At 40.2% G+C, this 22,470-nt stretch overlaps 2 protein-coding genes across 4 annotated transcripts; both read right to left on the bottom strand.

The window, feature by feature from the left end:
* Positions 1–3,859: 3,859 nt before the first annotated feature.
* Positions 3,860–12,710, bottom strand: wdr32 (WD repeat domain 32). 2 transcript variants are annotated; one of them, XM_062995105.1, is made up of 7 exons: positions 12,099–12,710; positions 9,684–9,797; positions 8,548–8,745; positions 8,242–8,444; positions 7,343–7,417; positions 5,682–5,827; positions 3,860–4,834 (listed from the first exon to the last, which is right to left on the bottom strand). In XM_062995105.1, exons 1-7 carry the CDS (start codon positions 12,530–12,532, stop codon positions 4,463–4,465), a joined length of 1,542 nt encoding a protein of 513 aa, XP_062851175.1. In that variant the 5' UTR covers positions 12,533–12,710; the 3' UTR covers positions 3,860–4,462. The 2 variants fall into 2 exon arrangements, with proteins under 2 accessions (XP_062851175.1, XP_062851176.1); XM_062995106.1 differs by having other exon boundaries at positions 7,343–7,414.
* Positions 12,711–16,012: 3,302 nt separating this feature from the next.
* Positions 16,013–21,346, bottom strand: pomk (protein O-mannose kinase). Of its 2 annotated transcripts, none has more exons than XM_062995104.1 (3): positions 21,330–21,346; positions 17,526–17,806; positions 16,013–16,951 (listed from the first exon to the last, which is right to left on the bottom strand). In XM_062995104.1, the coding sequence occupies exons 2-3, from the start codon at positions 17,790–17,792 to the stop codon at positions 16,184–16,186; spliced, it is 1,035 nt and encodes a 344-aa protein (XP_062851174.1). In that variant the 5' UTR covers positions 17,793–17,806; positions 21,330–21,346; the 3' UTR covers positions 16,013–16,183. The 2 variants fall into 2 exon arrangements, with proteins under 2 accessions (XP_062851174.1, XP_062851173.1); XM_062995103.1 differs by lacking the exon at positions 21,330–21,346 and adding an exon at positions 19,717–19,819.
* Positions 21,347–22,470: the final 1,124 nt, after the last annotated feature.

Raw genomic sequence — 22,470 nt, 5'->3', positions numbered from 1 at the left:
TATATATATGGTGCCCAATGAATAGAACTGGAATGAACCTAATTAAATTGGAACAAAACTGTCATTTTCAAAACAGTGACATTCTCTTCAAAAAGCCACTTTGAACTTTTTAGAAGCAGGTACTATCATGAGAAGCCTGGGTACACGTGCATCAAAACATTCCATCTGGATGCACTTGGTCTGTTGGCAATCTTAAAATTAAAAGTGTTCATTTTGTTTAAGACAAATTGTCATATATTCAGTATGAAACCTTAAATACTAATTCTGTCCAGTCTGTTATGAAACCATCAGACAAAAACACAACAAAAACTTTATTATTTTGCAGCCAACATGTGAAGCACAGCTGAGCATTGTTATTCCTCTCTCACTTCCTTTATTCCCCCATCCAGATGTTCATTTACCGGATCCAAACACTGCTAATAGTAGTTCTGTGGAACTTCTTCGGTTTCTTTCATTTCAAAGACCAATGACCCCCTGCTGTTCGAAACAGTCATCCAACAGAAATATCTGCCACAACAGAACAAACAGTCTTTTCTTTCTGCAGTTCTCAGCACGAGAGAGGTGCTTTTGGATTGCTTAGAGTCAGTGATTATACAAACTCCATTTATAGAAAAATTGGGACACTTTCTAAAAATGTACTAAAAACTAAAATATATAATTTGTTTTTTGACTTGAACCTCTTGTTTCCAAAGACAAACTTAATTCTATTTGTTAAATATAAACAAATTAAGAAATTGATACCTGCAACACAGTTAAAAAAAAAGCTGATACAAAGGCATGTATTGGGTATCAAATATACTAATTGTTTTTTCATTTCTGCCCATTCTTCTGCCCATTTTGGATGTTCTTTCTGTCCTGTATACTGTTGAGCTGCTCAACAGTCCATGGTTATTGTTATTTGATTCTTCTCTTTATGATGTGCCATACATTTTCAATAAGAGACAGATATGTACTGCAGGCAGGCCAGTCAAGCACACACACTCTATGTCTACCAAACCACTCTGTTGTAACTCATGCAGAATGAGGCTTGACATTGTCCTGCTGAAATAGACAATAGTTCCTGGGAAAACACAGTCTTGACGGCAGCATATGAACAAGCGTGGACTGGCTTGACTACAGAACATGTTTCCACTGTCTTTCGGTCCATCTCAGATGATGTCGGGGCTAGAGAACTTACTGGATTTATGTGCAAAATTAATATATGGCTTCCTTTTTCCATACTACAGTTTCAGGCTGCATTTCTTGATGCAGTGGTGGACTGTGTTAAGTAAAAATGCTTTTCCAAAGTACTCTCAAGCCCATGTGGCTGTGTCCATCATGGTAGCATGACAGTTTCTTAAACAATCCTACCTAAGTGCGCGATTGTCACGCTCATCCATTCAGTTTCTGCCCTTGGCCTTTATATTTTTTAATCATGAACTGGACATGGTGAAACACCTAAATTATTTAAAATTGTGTGCTAAGAAACATTGTGGTAAAACTGGTAAAATATGACCAATCCTAGCTTACAAAGCCTAAGCCTTTGGTGGATGCTCTATTTATACTCAGTCTTGATAACCTTACCTATTATTAGTTAAACTCCTAATTGTGGACCCTTCCAAAGCAGTGTTACTTGTAAACCTTTGCCTCTGTTACAACTTTACAACTTTTTAGGTGTGCTGCTGTACATTGTATTTTTTTGTATTAACAAAATATGAGGCTTTTTTTAAAACTGTATTTAATAAGAATTTCAAAAACTAATGACAATTTTTCTAAATAGTCACCTTCGAATGTATTTTTCCCAGTGTCGTACCTACTTTTTAATACCGCCACAAAAAAATGTTTTTGGTTGAGTGTGTAGCCCCTTCCAAAAAGGTGGAAATCAAGTGGTGCTAAATCCGGACTATAAGCTCTTTCTCAGACACGACCAACTGCTACTCCTCTCGTTCTCACTGTTTCCAGCCAAAATATAAAATATAAATGTGTGTTTATCAGTTCAATAAAACTTCAAGTGATTTAACAAATTAGTTTTTATTGAATTTTTACAGTGTCCCAACTTTTCTGGAAATTGGGATTGTAAATATTTTGACAGCAACTGAAAAATAGATAATGCATTTTGGCCAGTGGAGTTGATAGTCTAGGTCCAGTCTCTGTGTATGTGAGATGCTGTAATAGAGGGATTGGTACCCACTCTGCTCTATGAAGATTCGCATTCACCCAAAGAAACACAATGTGAGACACACTTACACTCAGGGTTGGGCAGTAATGAATTACAAATAATAAAAATGTATTCAGAATGCAAACATTATGTATCTAAGCACTATCCAAAACAAGATTTAAAAGGCAGTATTTAGAATACTTTACCTATTAAACATACTTTAAAAAAAACATTTTAAATACACACACAGTTTTGCATATAATAAAAAAAATATGGTTTTCAGGTGAAAAGATGTGGCTGGCGACTATGCACTTGTTGAAGGGGGTGAGTGATAGTCAGCACTCCTCGGTCAGCTCATGGGAATGTGCTCGTGATAAGGAGTGGGGAGATTTTTGAAAAACACTGGCAAACATTGGTGTCCATTACCAAATTATATACTTGAACATGTACTGATGAAGGTGGTCTCCTCACACCGGCCTTCCTACAGTCAGTTCATTCTATTTGCTATGCGTGTTCTAAATGTACCTTTATGCACTGGCCACATTGAGGAAGATATGTATACCTTCACAGTTATATAACAATCCAATCAAAGTGCATAAAATTTAATAGACACAGCTGAAGAGCTTTAGGAAATGTTCACATCAAATTTTAGAAAGAGGAAAAGTTGCCAATTTTGGCCATGGCATTGTTGTTGGTGCCAGACAAGCTGGTTTGAGTGTCTGTGTTTTTTTACAGAAAGTTTTGGACATAGACTACAGTGTAAAGCAAAAAACAATCAGTGAGCAGCAGTTTGGTGAGCAAAAACATCTTGTTAAGAGAGATCAGAGGAAAATAGTCAGGCTACAGTAACTCAACCACTCTTTACAACACTGGTGAGCAGAATAGCATCTCAGAAGGCAAAACATGTCAAACCTTGAGGCAGGTGGGCTACAGCAGCAGAAGAGCACCCCCACTGGTTTCAGTCCAGGCAGCCAAGAACAGTAATATAAGGCTAGTGTTTAAAATCTGGAAAATGTTGCCTCATTTGGTAAGTCTAGGTCAGAGTTGAAAGAATGGCATAAAATTCATGAATATACAGGAGCAACCTACCTTGTGTAAACAGTTCAGGCTGCTGCTGGTGCTGTAAAGGTGTGAGGGAAACACTGTTATTCCCCAATACCAACCAACATTTGATAGCCAAAGCCTTTCAGTGTACGATTGCTGACTATGTGTCCTAATATGCAAATCCATTATGGACCAAAATCAACAAAGGAATGTTTCCAGCACCTTGTGGAATCCAAATAACTGTGGCTGTCCTGAGAACAGATTATTATGGGGTTCCCAATAAGGTAACAAGTGATTGATTTTGTACAATAAAATTATAAGATGGAATTTATAAATAAACCATTTAAAACGATGTGAGAAAAACTCGTGTGTTTTAAATTGTGTTTAGATTTTAGCAATATTAACAATGTAATCAGTTTAATGAACTGAAATAACACAACTGACAAGGTCATCAAATCTGACCCACTACGTTCTGCTTATATTTATCCTATCAGCGATTGCAGAAATATACAGTGTAATTTTAGTGCTGTATACATTTTAAGTGTACTCTAATAAAAGTTAGGACTGTGTGTTTAGCATTGTGCTATGATTATTTTTTCTGCCCAACCTTGTCTACACACACACACACACACACACACACACACAAAGCTTACTGCTTCAACTTTCTACAAATCAGACTTAAATAACCTAACTTTATTAGTGTTGCACAAGGCAAACTGCCTCATTTGAACATAAAAGACAGTAAAAATCACACAAAACCGCAGCTCGTATTCGAGCTAAATTGTGATTGTTGCTTCTAAAAACATTTGGCAGAATTCAGAAACCGTATCCATTACAACCTGAACCGTTTGAACAGCTTACATTCAGTGCTATGATAAGACAACATATTGGCTCAAGCTGGCAGCAGTGACTTCACTGCTATAGTGGAAAGTCAGCGTTTGACATGCAGGTCAGGCTCTGGGGGCGACTGAGCTCTTATGCAAAGCGTACAAAATAAACCCTATTATCCTTCTACCAGTGAAGACTCACACCAGTGCTCAGCATGCAACCCCTAACAGAGGCATGCACTGTAAGAATGATTCATGGCTGTTTCTCTTAATAATGCACAGACAAAAGAACACAGATTAAACAACACACAAACACTGCTCTAAAAACACCCAGCTAATTTCCACAAACCCACACCATGACACAGTGAACATGAAGCACACATGACCTTTGGGGCCATTTGCTTCACGGTCTGACCAAAGTCTGTGTCCGTGTGTGCGCCAGTGTGTAAGTGTGTTAAAAGTGAGGTTGGTAGAGTGCTACACGTCCGCTGAGGCAGCCCGAAGCCAACTGGCAATGTGTGGGTGAGAACTTTGATGTCAGCACTACATCACTGTGAGAGTAAATGGAACGGACTTCACGCAGAACAGCCGTTTGGACCGGCACACACTCCTCAAGCTCGGCACAGCGTTCGTCGAAGGCCAGCAGTCGCACTCCGTAACCATATGGAGAGCAGATTAGCCGACCGTCTGGACTGAAGCACAGCTCCTTAATGTAGCCACGGCCCACGTTCGCCTCCTCGATATAATGCGTGAGTCGCAGAGAGCAGCGAGGAGACTGAGGAATCCGAGGAGGAGAGCCCTCCTGAAACTCATACACACATGTCCACTGCAGAGAGAGAAACAGAGGGAAAGAAATGTCAGTCCGTTCAAATTTCCACATAAATGTACTAATAAAAAGAGCTGCAGGGTATGAACCCGTGAGTTTTGATCTCAGCAGAGCCACTGACCTGGCCGGCTGTCCACATAAACACAATTGACTGTGTTTGAGGGAGGGAAAGTTGGACAGGGAGCCTGGACGTGTGGGTGGGAGTCACAGGGAGCTTAGTGTGGCTGTATGTACGTAAAACGGCTTTGTGTGGGGAACCCAGCAGTGGCAGGTAATAAGAAGTGGCCACAGATTCACAGTCGAAAAATTGGAAATGACAAGACTGGGAAACAAAAGGGGCAAAAATCCAAGAAAATATATTTACTACATTTGTGCCACTTTCAAAGTTGTGAAATGACAGCCTCATTAGTAGAGGGCAGTTGACTGATGCAGTACAGTATGAATGTTTTACACCATCTGCTGGTGAACTAGTAGAATCAAATATGGCAAATCTGCAAGTTTGTGTGGCCAGTGAACTTGTTGTGCTACAGCACCTGGATTCAAAGACAAATTCAGGTTTTGGTGGACTGCACTGGCTATATCAAAGTTCACTTATGTCAGGGCACTTGGGTGGCGCAGTGGTCAATTTCCAATCTAAGCTGTGGCACCAACATGGCCGGGCATTTAACAAACATAACTGTTCAAGGGTAGAAAGATCAAGATTCAGGGTGTCTCCGCAAGTGGCCGATTTTTATACAGTGTGCATGCACACAACGTAAATGTATATAATATGTAATCTGCCTATATTACAGCATTAAACTGTACATGATTTTTTATCTCTACCCTGCTGCTGTAACCGGTTTCTCACCTCCTGGTCATCAGAATTGCTGGAGCAGCGCAACAACGTAGCCCATCCTTTTGGGTGCAGCTGCAGTGAGGTAATACAGTTTCCCCGGTCCCTCTCTCCTGGAATCTCTGGTGTCAAAACCTCCAGACTATTCCTGGGAGACATGCCTAAAAAACATACAACTTCTTTGAATGTATTCCATGGTATTCTAATGCTTTGTTTCTCATAGAGATAAAACTATACTAAATCTGTTTTTTTTAAACATTGTCTGTCTTTTTCATAACAGAGCAAACATCAAAATTCATACTGAATCAATTTATGTGGTACTAAAATTCAATATAACCAATTTCTTTAGCTACTTGCTATCTGAATTAAAATACATCTAATTTGGCTGCTCAGATGGCACAGCGGTAAAAACACATGCTAGCAATACATCGTATCGAATCTCAGCTCTGCCTGCCGGCTGGGCTGAGCTGCCGCATGGACAACGATTGGTCTGTTGTTCATATAGGAATGGGGTATTGAGCCGGATAGAGACTCTCTCATAACTGATGCAACTACGACCTTTGCTGGCTGATAGATGGCGCCTGCACAGAGACTGGGAACGAGTGCGGATCAGGGTGTGTCTCTCCGTACACAGAGCTGATCTGCAGCTGATCTCATCTAGTCTAGGTGACAAAATGCGGCTGCTGCCCATGGGTCAAAGAGGACATGGGTTAGCTTTGTTCTCCTCAAAATCAGAGCAGGGGCCGGCATTAGTGGAGAGGAAGCATGACTCATTCGGGCAACTGGACGTGCTAAAAGTCGGGAGAAAATGCATAAACAAAAACCATCTCATTTTAAAATGATGTGGCGCAAAAAAAAAAAAAAAAAAAAAAAAAAAAAAAAAAAAAAAAAAAAAAAAAAAAAAAACAGTGGTAGTGTAGAACCTACTTAGTACAATGGTTAATATAGTTTAATTACACTTTTATATATGAGAAAAATTTACTGTTATAATTATAATCAAATATGGATGTACGAGTGAGCAGCAGTAAAACACACAAGCCCACCACAGCTGAGATTCAGGGTCTGAATCATAGTGGTACATGATTGGCTATGTTGGGATGCTACAGGAGCAGCAACAAGAGCGAGAAGTAAATGAATGAATAAATCATGCTGCAACTATGCTCTGTCACATGCAGAGTGCATTCCTTTCTTGTGTCCAGTGTTTCCCATTGAGTTCAGACCCAGACAAGGTTAAAATGATTAATAAAAATCAAAAGCTAAACTATTATACATTCAAATAGACTACTTCCTCCTATATTATTAGTCATTTACCAGTTTTAGGACTAATTTTTTACATTTACTTGACATTTTGCTACTATGAGTAAAACATCTCAAACATTTAAATGTAAATATGTAAATATCATGAAATAAAAACATTCTAATAGTGATTATTTTTTCTGACAGTCTTAGCAATAATTAATCTAAGGTGTTATGTTCTTTAGCACAATGCAGGTCAGTTAAGTGTCTTTAATTAATATTAATTTCAAATACAGAGCACATTAAAAAATCTGATTTGGGGAGAAAATCAGAACTGAATGCTAACTCTAATTCTTTCAGTGTTGCTGTACACTAAAACATCTGAAATCTATAATTCATGTGGCCAGACTTACTAATAAAGGACCAAAAGTATAGCTCACCTTCTCTGTGTGAATGGGCTTTGCTGTCATTGCCATGTCGAGAGCCTGGTGTTCTGGGGCCTGTTGAGGAACCTTCTAAAAGACAGAAACCCAAATTTTTTTTTTTTTTTTTTTTTTTTTTTTTTTTACATACAAATGCACACAAACATTACTTTTTTAAACGTTTATCCAACTTTCTCGTCTACAAACAGCCTGCTGTGCTATTAAGCAATTAAGCACAATTAGCTTGGAGACAGATTGTATTAAAAAGACATGACTTTAAAGATTCAAGATTCTCAGTAAATAATATTTAAATCAGCATCAGTTACATTTATTTACATATATTACATGGAAAAAATTAATTCTTGCTTTTTATATTAAATTTTGTAGTATTTATTGGAAATACATGACAAAACCCCAGCACCAACAATACATGACAAATCATCTTTCCATTCCAAAAATATCTTATTTTAAAAAGATTATTAACATTTTTAATTATTCACATTCTATGAGCCTTGTTATGGTTCTAATCACTTTCTTTTTTTGGATTTCTTCCCCTTTATCTTCCAATCTAGTCATTTTCAATTCATGCCTGTGAATCCGCTGCTAGTAAATATGAAAAGCAAAGCCACAATTTTGAATTCCACACAGCTAGTGATCTGTGGACAGGTAAAATAACCACGCCTTATGTAAAATGACAAAGCCACAAAAAAGGAATTTTATAAATAACTAAAAATGCATATTTAAGCTAAGACAAGCAAACAAACCTTACAGATCATTACTGTAACATTTACCACTACTGTAGTTTAAAATTATTTAAAGGAAAAAGTTTGGCTATACCACCCACATTTGTGCATTCCATATTATAAACAGTAATGTCCTGTACAATGTGTGCACTTTACATAGGTGTCTGTGTGTACCTGTGCTAAGTGGGGCGCGGCGGGCACGGAGGATGCGGTAGCTGCCGACTTCTAGGCTCTGGGTGAGGTCAAGGTCATGTAAGATGAGCAAGTAGCCAGAGGATGTGGAGATAAGCATTTTACTGCAGTCTGGAGTAAGACGCATGCGCATAAGGTAGCGTGTGTGAAAGAACTTCTTATGTGGACAGCCATCCTCTGTAAACCTACACACATAAATATAGACACAACAGCTAGTGCCCTTTGTAGACAAGCAGCACATAATGCATCACCAAAGTTTTAAACCCTGTTACATACATACATACATACCTGTTTGTGTCCCAGGTTATGACATTTCCATCAAAGCCAGATGTAACAAGCAAGCGTGTGTGGGTGTCATACTCGATATTCTTCACCCAGCTAGCATGGCCATGCAATGAACACACTTTCGAGTTCAGCTTTCTTAAGTCCCACAGTGCAATTGTGGTGTCGTCAGAGCAGGTCGCAAACAACCGGTTATCCAGGAACCTGGCAGCAGAAGTATAGAATTAGTTTATCTCTACACCCCACAAAAACAACCCGTTACACTGACAGATATATGATGCATGGGTAATGGCAATGAGAATGGGCATGAGAGTCTGAAGATAAGCCAAGTGCATTAAAATGACATACAATCTGAAATCAAACTAAATGAATTAAGAGTGTATAACTGAATTGAAATGGATTGTAAATAAATACAATAACAAATATGTATCTAAAGATATTCAACAATACAAAAATACTTTTTCAGTTACTGAAAATTGAAAAGTCACTGGGTGGGTGCAAGGTAGGAACACCCTGGACAGAGCGCCAATCCATCGCTGGGCTAAGGCCTTTGATCAAAATGTTGGGCTCTCTCCCATGACCAGAAGGAAAGTATAAAGGTCATTATTAGTAATGTCAATATAGCCATTGTTTGATTAATGCTGTCTGATTGACACCTAGTTGCTGATTAGGTAAATAAGTCACAACACAGTGCATAAAACCCTTCTGTGTAAGAGACTGCCTAGTCCCAGGCTTGTCGATTTGCCCTTGTTAACTTCTGTTCACTATCGAAAACACCTACAATGGACACACAGACATCGAACCTGGACATGAGAACAAAGGAAAAAAATGGAACGCTCCGATAAATATACAGTATTTATGTGAAGACCGTTAATGGGAGCAACTGAAAGGAGTCATTGATTAATATAATAAAAAAAAAACATCATTTATGAGTAACAAAGCAAAAGTACATGGATGCACATAACATATACTCTCTATGCTTGTTTACAATCTGTAAGCTATTGTACATGACTTTTCCGTGTTTATTTCTTAATGTATTCTTACTAGCCTGTTTTAAAAGTACACAAACAATTCTGAATAAGCAATGCTAGCAGTGTGTTGATGTCCAACTTCTGGCGTCTGTGTAATTGTGTTGGATCTACCTGATATTGTTCACACAATCCTCATGCGCCTCCACCAATGTTTTGATGTGTTTGGATGAAAGAGGATCAAACAGGAGCACCTCTGTCTGCTCACAGGCCACAGTCAGCACTGACCTAAAAACAGATAAAACACTTATTGTTAACAAAAATGGTCGGGCTACTGTTTTATTTATATCATATTTTTAATGTAAGAAGTAACTGGATTAATTTTAAAATCTGTTTTGTGCAAAAAATTGTTTTGTGTTTAATTTTCTTAGATTTCCTTATTAAAACTATCTCATGGTGATATGTGAACTTGTGTTACCCTGCAAAGTCTCTTGGAGATAGAAAATTACCAATAATGTCCAGGATTCAGAACTATTCTTTGTGTGTTTTTGCACTGATTTCATCTTGCTCTTTGGGTCCTGTCTTCTTGCACTACTTAAAAAAATGCCCAAATGCAAATCAAAATTCACAGACGAATTACAGAAAAAAAATCTGGTTGGGATCCTTGGATAGCAGAATGCATGACCTGCAAAGAATACATGACTGTTAAATAAAGGTGCCAGTTCAGCAAAACACAAAACTGAAACTAAAGGAGAGAGATTGTCAGGTAAAGACATGGTAACAGCAAAGATGTTGTTACTGCTGCAGAGGGAGTTTTTGCATTTTACACCACGAAACATCACAACAGCTACAAATGGACTGCATGTATGCCTTGTTAAAAAGCCTGATCCTTTCCCTGATTCTGAAACAGCACAAACATTTCCAAATGCCCGTACTAAGATAGAGGTAATTGTCAACACTGTGATAGCGGCACATTTTGTCAAAATAGCCCTACTGATAAACAATTTTATTTGTTGTTATTATTGTTTAGGGCTAAAAGTATTTATTTATTAAGATTGTAACGTCATATTTTACACTCTTTGGTCACACTCATTACAGAAATGGTAGTTACTGGTTACACAAGATTCATCAGTTTACAAGTTTAATATCAAACACAGTCACGGACAATTTAGTATCTCCAATTAACCTTACTTGCATGTCTTTGGACTGTAGGAGGAAACCAGAGCTCCCGGGGAAAACCACACAGACACGGGGAGAACATGCAAACTCCACACAGTAAGGACCCAGACCACCCCACCTGGGGATCTAACCCAGGACCTTCTTGCTGTGAGGTGACAGTGCTACCCACTGAGCCACTGTGCCGTCCCGCTGAATTGAAATAAGATTATGTGACCATAAATGCATTTGTTAGTTGTTTTGTAAAAAATTAGCTGTTTATTTACATGGAAGTTTACATAGTTGTAACATGCACAGGGGCGGCTCGTTCCTTAGGGCGATCGGGCGAAGCACCACCAAAGGACGAAAGGGAAGAAATTTTTCTATCACAGCTGTAACTGTTCTGGACAGCCTTTGAATATCGTAATCCAATCAGCGTCGAGTTGTGTTCCGTACAGTACCGCCCCTTTTGGGGCGACTTCAGTCTAACTGAAAATCGCCCCGGATTGCTCTCATAGACTCTCATGTTAAAGCTCTTTTTTTCGAACTGCAGGCACTGCAATACATTCTGAATGGCTTCCGGGAGGGCTCGCACTTACGTGCTTGCGTCACATGTAACCTGGTGTCGTGATCTCGTCACCATGACTACCATTACCTCAGTTCGGAGCAACTCCATCGTGTAATCAGGATAAATTAGCAACTTAAGAATTAGGGCCACCCAGACCAAATTTAAACATCAAGCATCTACAAAGGGGGGGAAATTATATAAGTTACAAGTAAATAACAAGTAAGTAATGTATTTTTTAAATTGTGAATTGTGATTGCACTTATTGTATCTCCCCAATTGCTTCATTGTACTTCTTTATTCATTGCACATCAGCCCCAATGCCAGTCTTTATTCTGGATCTGCTGCACCTAAAGTAAAATGCTATCTGATGAAGACTGAATTAAATTGTTAGTGTGAAGGCTTTACTTCATTTCATGATTTATGATTAATGGTAAAGCTGGTCTCTCTCCATGTTTAAAGTTATTTGTGAGGGCAAACTGACAGATAACTTAATATGTTAATTATTTAAGCTTTAATTTACCCATTGAACAGGTCACCTTGGCCATCATCGCAACAATTGCCCCCCCTGAGAGATTTGGCAGGAGCCGCCACTGAACATGCATTTGTCAAATATTTAATACCCTACTTTATACACATTGCCATGTTGCCACCAGTTACATGAAATGGTTTTGCCATCTACCCCCAACCAAACTTCCAGCCCAGTGCAGGTGTCAGTCTGGCCCATGCTGCCATCCTGTCAAGTGTCCTCTTTTAAAAAAAAATAAATATGGTCACCCTATCCATGCCACTTTCAAGTGCATGTAAATTTAGTACTTCCCTACATCGAGCTGCAGGTGTGGGGTGAGTTTGCAGAAAAGAAGTCTTACCCATCAGGTGAGTACTCCAGATTAAACACTGCACCGTGAGTCTGGGTGTTGAGGTTTACTGAGTCTGCAGCGGGACTCATAGATGAATAAAGGCGAGTCATAGTCCGAAAGTTATCGCGGGCTGGATCCACTATAGGACCCGTGCGCACACTGCGCTTCCTCAGCCAGGAGAAGATCGAGTCCCGGCTGCTGGAGCTCCTAAGGCTCGGTGCTCCTCCAGTCTCTTTAGCTGCTGCTTCAGGCCGAGAGCTACCATCCGTCCTGTCATACTTATGCTGATCGAATGGAGTTGAATCTGTAGAGCCGCCATTCTCATTCTCATTCTCCTCCTCTTCCTCCTCCTTCTCCAGGTGAAGCGGTTCGGACGGGTCGGCTCGGATGCTGCTGGGCTCAGGCTCCTCCGGGTCGCTGCTGCTCGGCTGCTCCGAGCTCATTATGGCGGGGCTGCGCTCGGTGGCTCCGTTTTGACCAAACCTGCCGCACAGACCGACTCCCAGACCCACTTTTAAGCGTCCGCTCGTTTGCTAGCGGTCAGTAACGGACTCCTGGCAAAACAGCAGGCTCGAAATTACAAACACCCAACTACCTCCATTACTGCAAACAACCCACCGGAGCCAGTACCAATAGACAACACGTGACGTATTTCCGGTTCCTTCTTCACACGGGTAAATGTTAAAGACACACCGCTCAGCTCCCAGTTCTGGAGGCCCACAGCCCAGCAGAGCTTTCACTTTTCACCCAGTCCAGCACACCTGATCCAGCTCCTGAAGGTTTCTCAGATCCACTCTAAAAGCTGGGAATACTAAAAGCTCTGCAGGATAGTGAACTGCCTAAAAAGCATAGAATAGAATGCCTTTATTTGTCATATATACATATATACACTGCCTGGCCAAAAAAATGGGTCACCACCTGGATTTAACTAAGCAAATATGTAAGAACCTCCCATTGGATAATTACTGCATGTGTGCTTATGTTTCAGCTGGCAACAGGTTATTTAACCCTAACTGATGCAGTGAGTAGCCTCTCATTTGTTAAAGAACCATGTCGAAAGACACATCCTGTGTTCGTGGAAAAGATGTTCTGATCTGTTTCAGAAGGGTCACATTATTGGCATGCATCAAGCAGAGAAAACATCTAAGGAGATCGCTGAAACTACTAAAATCGGGTTAAGAACTGTCCAACGCATTATTAAAAAGTGGAAGGACAGTGGGGAAACATCATCTTCGATGAAGGAATGTGGTCGGAAAAAAATCTTGAATGATCGTGATCGGCGATCACTTAAACGTTTGGTGAAATCAAATGGTAGAAAAACTACAGTAGAACTCAGGGATATGTTTAATAGTGAAAGTAAGAGCATTTCCACACGCACAATGTGAAGGGAACTCAAGGAATTGGGACTAAACAGCTGCGTAACCTTAAGAAAACCACTTGTCAGTAGGGCTAACCGGCAAAAACGGCTTCAATTTGCTAGGGAGCATAAAGATTGGACTCTGGAGCAATGGAAGAAGGTCATGTGGTCTGATGAGTCCAGATTTACCCTGTTCCAGAGTGATGGGTGCATCAGGGTAAGAAGAGAGGCGGCTGAAGTGATGCACCCATCATGCCTAGTGCCTACCGTACAAGCCTGTGGGGGCAGTGCTATGATCTGGGGTTGCTGCAGTTGGTCAGGTCTAGGTTCAGCAACGTTATGTGCCCAAAGAATGAGGTCAGCTGACCTGAATATACTGAACGACCAGGTTATTCCATCTATGGATTTTTTCTTTCCTGATGGCACGGGCATATTCCAAGATGACAATGCCAGGATTCATCGGGCTCAAATTGTGAAAGAGTGGTTCAGGGAGCATGAGACATCATTTTCACACATGGATTGGCCACCACAGAGTCCAGACATGAACCCCATTGAGAATCTTTGGGATGTGCTGGAGAAGACTTTGTGCAGTGGTCCAAATCTCCCATCATCAATACAAGATCTTGGGGAAAAATTAATGCAACTCTGGACAGAAATAAATGTTGTGACATTGCAGAAGCTTGTACAACGATGCCACAGCGAATGCGTGCTGTAATCAAAGCTAAAGGCGGTCCAACCAAATATTAGAGTGTGTGACCTTTTTTTTGGCCAGGCAGTTTAGATGTACAGTACAGCTTGTTTGGAAGCTGGGGTCAGAGCACAAGGTCAGCCATTGTACAGCGCCCCTGGAGCTAAGAGGGTTAAGGACCTTGCTCAAGCACCCAACAGTGGCAGCATGGCAGAGCCGGGATTTACACTCTCAACCTTTCGATTGATAACCCAAAGCTCTACCCACTAGGCTACCACTGTCCATCATCAGCATGTACGTCATCTGCTGTATGTGTGATTAGACAAGAATTGCAACTGGATTCAGTTCTCAACTATAGTCACTGTATGTAATAAGTGCTTGTCTGGTTTTACTCCAGGTACTCAATTTTCCTCCCACCTCCCGAAAACTTGCATAAGATGGATTAGTGCCTTGCCCAGGGTGTTATCTTGCTTTGCGCCCAGTGGTTTCCCAGGGTGCTGACCCCACCTCAAACCCAATAATTCTAACACGGCTACAAAGTGGCCGTCTGGTCAGTTTGATTTTGAATGGATATAACTGCCATTTTACCCAACAATCTTCACTTGATCACCCTAATGACAAAGTGAAAAAATGTTTTTGTTTGTTTTTTTCTATTTATTTATGCATTTTCTCCCGATTTAATGTATTCAATTTGTCTTCTGCTGCTGGGGATCCCGATTTCATTAGAGGACGGTATATTTGCCTGCTCATGTCCCCTCTGATGCATGTGCAGTCCTTGCGGACCCCTTCTTATACGCCCGCACTTCAGTGGATTCACACGAGGCTCATCTACTTTCTGCACAGGCGCCTCGGTCTGCTAACAAGGGTTCTTGCACAGCGTTTGAAGACCCCACCCAGTCTGGTCATTTTCCCACCCAGTAGACACGGTGGACAATTTTTGTCTGCTGCAGGCACCATCAATTGTGCCAGCTAGATGGCACCCAGCCGACTGGTAGCAGAGCCGAGATTCGAACTGGGGTGTCGCGCTGGTGTGCTAGTTTAGTTTTTTTTAAATTAAAAATCAAAAACTGAAAAATGTTATTTACAAAATGATTCAGACCCTTGATTCAATCTTTTTAGATAACACTTTTACAGCTGCAAGTCTACTTGGATGCATCTCTACAAGCTTTGCACACATAGATTTGGGCAGTTTATCCCATTCTTCATGACAGATCTATCAAACTTAAGCTCCATCAAACTGGATCGTAAGCATCCATAAACTGTCATCTTCATGTCTCTCCACAGATGTTTAATTTTGTCAATACTGTCAAATTGCAATCATTTAACCCCTACATAATATTAGTATTCTTAAGACCTACTGCTAGTCTATATGACTTAAAGTTGGGTTGCAACCTTACTAAACCATTGGGAATTTACTGTAATAACAACCCTCAATTTGGTTCAGCTGCGATGTGCTATACAAACACCACCCAGACAATGTGTTCAAGGTGTATTGCAACCATGGTAAAAAAAATTAAGAGGCTTTTGCCAAATCTAAAAAAAGCTAATTTCATTGCACCCAAAAGGCAATTGGTATAAGATTTTTAAGACCTTAAACATTCTTAGATACTCAACTGGGATTACTGTCCAGAAGTTTATCTGGTGCAATAAAGGTGAGCCTTATGACCAGAAGAAAACTATCCTCATGGTAAAGCATGTGGGTGTGATTCTAATTATATTGATATTAGATTGTTATGAGTGAATGTGCTCTGTCTAAACTGTATTCCATTAATACTGTAAGTGATATTGGATGTATACAAAATGTTGCTATATAAAGTATTCTGCCATGCCACTGTTTTAATAAAAAAAAGAATGTAGACGATACTAAATAAAAGCACTTTTTAAACTTTATTAGATGCATTCAATAGTTGTTCTGAAAAAGTTCATACAGTAAAAGTTATTTGCCTATTCTCCTAATAAACACTACTGAACCTCAATCATTACATTCTAACTATCTCTGAACTCACTCTGTCATTCTGTCATCAACATTTGAAATGCATTATATAACATTCACAGCATTTCTCTCACATTTTCCATGTGACTTTCATTCATGCTGTCATAAACCGTGCGATACACGCTCAAAACCTCATGCGCTGATGGTCGTAGCCTAGGATCCTGTCTTTTACACTCTGCATGGACCTGAAAAAGGTGTAAGTGAAGAACATCACTGCCTGGGACATGACCCAGCAAGAAACGGGTCACATCTGGAATCTTCCACATGTCTGTCTTTTCATCATAGCCAGGCATGAGGTCATCTGAGAAAGGCACATCCTCTCCGTAAGGCCATAGTTGCTCTGGGGCAACAAACTCCCCTACCAGCTGATTGTGACCACACTTTATTCCCTGACCCCCAGGCTCCACAAGCGGAAGAGCATCCAAGTCGTTTGCCAGAAGCCGCAGGTCAGAGGTTAGCAAAAACTGACTCAGTGTTTTGTGCAGGTCATTTGAGTCACACATAACACGGGTGCCCACTGGACTGTTGTGTAAAAACACCAGAAAAGCAACATAGTCAAGTGCCAGTCGCAGCCGGGTTTGCCAGGTGTCTTGACTTCGGTAATGATCCTTAGCAAGAATAGCATCAAGTGTCAGTGCTGAACCCAGAGGGTGGTACTCAGTAACGAACACTCCATTTTCTTCACACATGCCAATTAGTGATACCACACGAGCACTCTGCAATGAACACAGCATGGACACTCCATGAAGAAAATCAGCTTTATACTGCTCTGATGCCAAGATGCACAGGGCTACTTTTTGCCCCTGCCACTCTGATAAATACACCTGAAACACACATGAAGAGCCATGATAATTCAGACACATAAATAAATGACATTTATCTGTTTGGCAAATACACTAGAAAACTGCCTCATTCGAGGGAAAGGGGGGTTGGGGCAAATTAGGCAATATTAATTTATCTTAGTAATTGCGTTATCCTGATCAAAGTCACAGTGGGTAAGAAGCCTGCTAAATGGAAACACTTTACATACAATGACTGGAGGTGAGATTTAAACCAAATTTAATTTGGGTCCCTGAGCAAGGCCCTTAACCCTCAATTGCTCATCATGTTCCACTCATTGTGTAAGTCGCTTTGGATAAAAGCGTCTGCTAAATGCTGAAAATGTAAACCCCTGCTCCACTGCCACATTACCTATAGTACAATGTACAGTGGATTCAGAAAGTATTCAGACCCTCCCACTAGTGATTTTGTTGTGAATCTGATTTAATGCATGTAATTGCCATTATACCAATCAATTAACACAGGAAAACAAAACAACTGCTATAAGAATATGCTGTAGTGTAAAATAAACATTTAATAAACATTTAAGAATAACAAAAAAATTAGAAAAAGCTGTACCTGCTTCACAGCTCCCTGTCCAATAAGCTTAAGGCGACGAACATTAGTGTGAATCTCAGGGCACTGCAGCCAGCGGGTACAGTTAGTCATAGTGCCCACTCTAAAGTAGCTTGGTGGACAATGTATGTGTGCTGAGGGGGGAGCAGTCGTTTCATAGAAAGCATCCAGGTAGATATAGAGAAGCAGATTGGCACAAAGAAGTGCTGCCAGACATACAAATATAGCAGGGACTCCACACTTCTGCCCGCTTCCAGCCCTCTGAGCCATAATGGCATCTTAATCTGTGCCAGAAAAGAAAATGTTAATGTTTTTCCAAATATTTATAGATTAACAGCCAGAAACACAGTTGAGTTTGATTTTACCATTGTCAAAGGTAAAATACCAGTGTGATTTTACCTCTGCTACACTGCTATCCTATATACAATAGCTCCTTCTGCTACTCAGTAGTCCATAACTTCTAACAACAATAATTAACTTAGAACACTAATAAGGTATAGTGACCATAAACGGCAATTACAAGCCATGTCTAGGATAAGTTTGATACATCAAATACTTTTTTTAACAACATTTAACAAAGTATATTTTTATTTTGTACCACACAGTTTACTCTGTTAATATACAAACCCCATTTCCAGAAAAGTTGGGACATTTTGTAAAATGCAATAACGCAAGAATCTGTGATTTGTTAATACTCTTGAACCTTTATTTAACTGACAAAAACACAAAGAAACGATTTTCAATGTTTTCACTGACCAACTAAATTATATTTTGTAAAGATAAACTAATTTATAATTGCCTGCAACAAAAGCTGGGAGAGAGACAAGTTTACCACTGTTTATCATCTTTCCCAATAATTACACTGAGACCTCAGCTGCTCCATGGTCTCATTACCACTGTCTAATTCTACTCTTCATAATGCACCATACGTTCTCAATAGGAGACAGATCTGGAATACAGGCAGGCCAGTCAAGCACATGCTGTGTCCACAAAGCCACTGCTAAAATAATCATGGACATCAGGGAAAAAATGTTGCCTTGATGGCAGCATAAATAAATGAATGAATGATTCCTTTAAGCAGCTCCCGTTAAGGGTCGCCACAGCAGATCATTCAACCACATACTTGATTTGGCACAGTTTTTACACTGAATGCACTTTCTGACACAGCCCTCCTATTTATCCAGACTTGGGACCTGCACTAAGGGTGCACTGATAAGTGATTAATTTTTCACAGACTGAGATTTCTCTGGATTCCCTGAATCTTTTACAATATAACATGATAGATTATCAAAGTTCTATTATAATTATTTACCATATTGCACTGAGAAATGTTTTTTAACATGATAAACAATGCACTCACAAAGTCTGGCACAAACTATCTTTTGTCTGTGGGTTTTCTCTGGTACATGTTTCATTTTACTTGTATGTTTATGAAGGTGGTGAACTGGCTACTCTACATTGCCCATTGGTTTTTTGTCAGTAAGTTAATGTTTAATACCTTGTGATATATTGGCACCTTGTTTAGAGTGCATACCTGCCTTACACCCAGTGTGTCTGGGCTCAGTCATTCATTAGTGACATGTTAAATTTTGTTTCTTGTGATCTCACAGTATTGCCAAAGTAGCACAATTTTCAGTCTCACTAACCAACTCTTCCAACAATTTCAATTATGAAATCATGCAAAATTAAAAACTGACAACAACAAATTTTAACATTAATATACATGACCTAAACACACTGATATGATCAAAAGTATGTGGACTGAACCCCAACAAATGATGTCTTGGATAAACCCGTCCAATTCATCTCAAACGTGTACAGTGGAGTTGAGGCTAAATTCAGGGATCCTGTGAAGACCATGGAGGTTTTTCCACACCAGACCATATTTTTATGGACTTCGCTATGCTCACACGATCAGAATTCTGCTTGGACGGGAAAGAGCATTCCCAAATAACTGTTCTAAGATGTAATTATGTCCACAAAGCATTTATCTGTGTCGTTCCATACACCTTTCAGCAGTGGGCGTAAGTGAAACATATATACCTAATAATTAGGAGGTGTGTCCACATACTTTGTGCCATATAGTGCATTTTTAAAAATGTTCTTTTCTTAAGTTACTCGCTGAATGTATCATTATTCAACCTTCCCATTATAAAAAAACAAATAAACCCCAGATTAATTATTAAATACGTACCGCACGTCACAACATTATATTCATTTTCCACTCCAACTGATCATCCTATTTTAAAATACATGAGCCTGATTTATCTAGAACATGTAAACACGTGTAACTTGTTGAAATATCTGTGTTGTTATTGTTCCGGTTCGTTTTATTCGTTGAAACTGAATTACAGATTTGAAAAGCATGTAAAAGCTTTACTGCCATCTAACGAACTTAAAGGGCGCTTACCTCTGAGACTCAGTTTGGTAAATCACCACACGTTAACAATGTTAGCTTCCCTGGCGCTAATATAATACACTTCGATGAAGGTGGACATCACCAGTGGCCATAACATTAAAACCACATCCTTTCTACACACACTGTCCATTTTATCAGCTCCACTTACCATATAGAAGCACTTTGGAGTTCTACAATTACTGACCGTAGTCCATTTATTTCTCTACATACTTTTTTAGCCTGCTTTCACCCTGTTCTAGGGTTGCCAACCGTCCCGTAAAATACGGAATTGTTCCTTATTTGGAAACTAAACGTCGTGTTGCGTATTGAACTGATACAGGATGCGTTTTGTTCCGTATTTTTATCAATGGGAGAGAAATGCTGCAGATTAGACTGACACAGGCCGATATTTACATTTTACATTTTCAGCATTTAGCAGACACTTTTATCCAAAGCGACTTACACAATGAGCAATTGAGGGTTAAGGGCTTTGCTCAGGGACCCAACAGTGGCAACTTGGTGGTGGCGGGGCTTGAACCGGCAACCTTTTGTTTACTAGACCAGTACCTTAACCACTGAGCTGTCACTGCCCAAACCGATATGTATGAAGCAGAAGGAAACTGCTGCTACTGTGGGAATTAGAAAGCGTTTGGTTATTATTTTATTTAGTATTTACTTTTAGTCTTAGTAACGCCGTGCGTGCATATTAGCATAACAACCTGTTTAATACTCTGCCGTTTGAGTAGTGCAGTGGGCAGAGCACAGCACGCATATTTTTCCGCCCTAGGTTCGAACCCAGCTTAGGGCGAAACTAAAGTAACACAAGAAGGGCCGGTGCTATGGGGGCGCTGGGGTGGGCTTTGCTGCCCCAGATTTTCTCACTGCCCTCCTAAGCAACGCAGTCCAGAACCGGGGCTGCATGTCAGTGTGAAGATGGATTATGTAAAAATGTTGTTTGTGCTATTGAGAAAAAATGTTACATGATGTTCTTTATGCATGTTGTTTTGCCTAAAATATGGTTCTGATTTATTATTATAAAGAATGAAAATAATAAATGTTAAACAGCCTAAATAAAACATTTTGATAATGCTCCTATGACGGTGTAAGACCCGTTATGTTTTTATAGGTGCAACCCTAATCGCCTACCCCCGCTCCCACTCAGGTAAACACCCGCCATATAACCCCCCCCCCCCTGTTCTTCAGTGGTCAGGACCCCCACAGGACCATCACAGAGCAGGTATTATTTGGGTGGTGGGTCATTCTTAGCACTGCAGTGACACCGACATGGTGGTGGTGTGTTAGTGTGTGTTGTGCTGGTATGAGTGGATCAGACACAGCAGCACTGCTGGAGTTTTTAAATACCATGTCCACTCACTGTCCACTCTATTAGACACTCCTAGTTGGTTTACCTTGTAGATGTAAAGTCAGAGACGATCGCTCATCTATTGCTGCTGTTTGAGTTGGTCATCTTCTAGACCAGGGGTATTCAACTAAAATGTAAAGAGGTCCAGTTAGAGAAAATTTCTTGAAGCAAAGGTCCGGAATGTTTAACTATATATATATACAGTATATATATATATATAACATATATATTGATATATATATATAACATATATATTGATATATATTATATATAAATAGCCTAGTAGTTGTATCAACATCTGCATGTAATCAATAACTGACTGTCAAATCAGATGTCTGTTTGTTTATAAGGATTTTAACGTCGTGTTTTACACTTTGGTTACATCATGACAGGAACGGTAGTTACTCATTACACAAGATTCATCAGGTCACAAGTTTATATCGAATACAGTCATGGACAATTTAGTGTCTCCAATTCACCTCACTTGCACGTCTTTGTACTGTGGGAGGAAACCGGAGCACCTGGAGTAAACCCACGCGAACACGGGGAGAACATGCAAACTCCACACAGAGAGGACCCGGACCGCCCCACCTTATCAAACCTTTCTCTTATCAAATTAAGAGAAAATAAAAATAAATTGTGCTCCAGTGGGAAGTAAGAACAGAGATGAGTCTCTCCATCACGGATTAAATGCTGTATTTTTGCTGTACACGTTTCTTTTTTGGAGAGCGCCATTTGTCTCCTGTCTCACTCGTCTTTTTCTCAACTTTCTCCTGCACAGTCGTCTGTATCTCTCCCTTCATTTTTTCTACGTTCGCTATCTTTCTTTTTCTTTCCACCGTCTTTCCACATGTAACTCGCCTCTAACTCTCTCATCTGTCTGCACTGTAGAGTCGCAGTGTTTACCGGCTGGAATGCACAGACTTGATTGGCTGAGTGGTGTCACGTGATTGGTCTGTGCCGCTACCGTAAAGACTACAAAAGCTGCGCCGGTTAAAATAGAAGCGCTCCGTCAGGTTTCAAATCATAACTTTCTGTTTTGGCTGTAGGTCCGGGTCCGTATGGGACAGCTTTTGGGTCCGGATCCGGACCGCGGTCCGCCTGTTAGTGACCTCTGTTCTAGACCTTCATCAGTGGTCACAGGACGCTGCCCATGGGGCGCTGTTGGCTGGATATTTCTTGGTTGG

This window comes from Trichomycterus rosablanca, chromosome 5 (genome assembly GCF_030014385.1).
Source record: "Trichomycterus rosablanca isolate fTriRos1 chromosome 5, fTriRos1.hap1, whole genome shotgun sequence".
Classification (NCBI taxonomy): domain Eukaryota; kingdom Metazoa; phylum Chordata; class Actinopteri; order Siluriformes; family Trichomycteridae; genus Trichomycterus; species Trichomycterus rosablanca.
Note: the sequence above shows the minus strand (reverse complement) of the source record. Positions and strands in the feature narration are given on the sequence as shown.

Bases quoted from the DNA above. Each gene is read 5' to 3' on its own strand.
- wdr32 (XM_062995105.1), bottom strand. From the start codon at position 12,532: ATGAGCTCGGAGCAGCCGAGCAGCAGCGACCCGGAGGAGCCTGAGCCC. The intron at 8,445-8,547 runs GTATGTATGTAT...TTATGTGTGTAG, and splicing joins ATAACCTGGGACACAAACAG to GTTTACAGAGGATGGCTGTC. The intron at 7,418-8,241 runs GTACACACAGAC...TCTGTCTTTTAG, and splicing joins CCGCGCCCCACTTAGCACAG to AAGGTTCCTCAACAGGCCCC.
- pomk (XM_062995104.1), bottom strand. From the start codon at position 17,792: ATGGCTCAGAGGGCTGGAAGCGGGCAGAAGTGTGGAGTCCCTGCTATA. The intron at 16,952-17,525 runs GTACAGCTTTTT...TGTGTGTTTCAG, and splicing joins GACAGGGAGCTGTGAAGCAG to GTGTATTTATCAGAGTGGCA.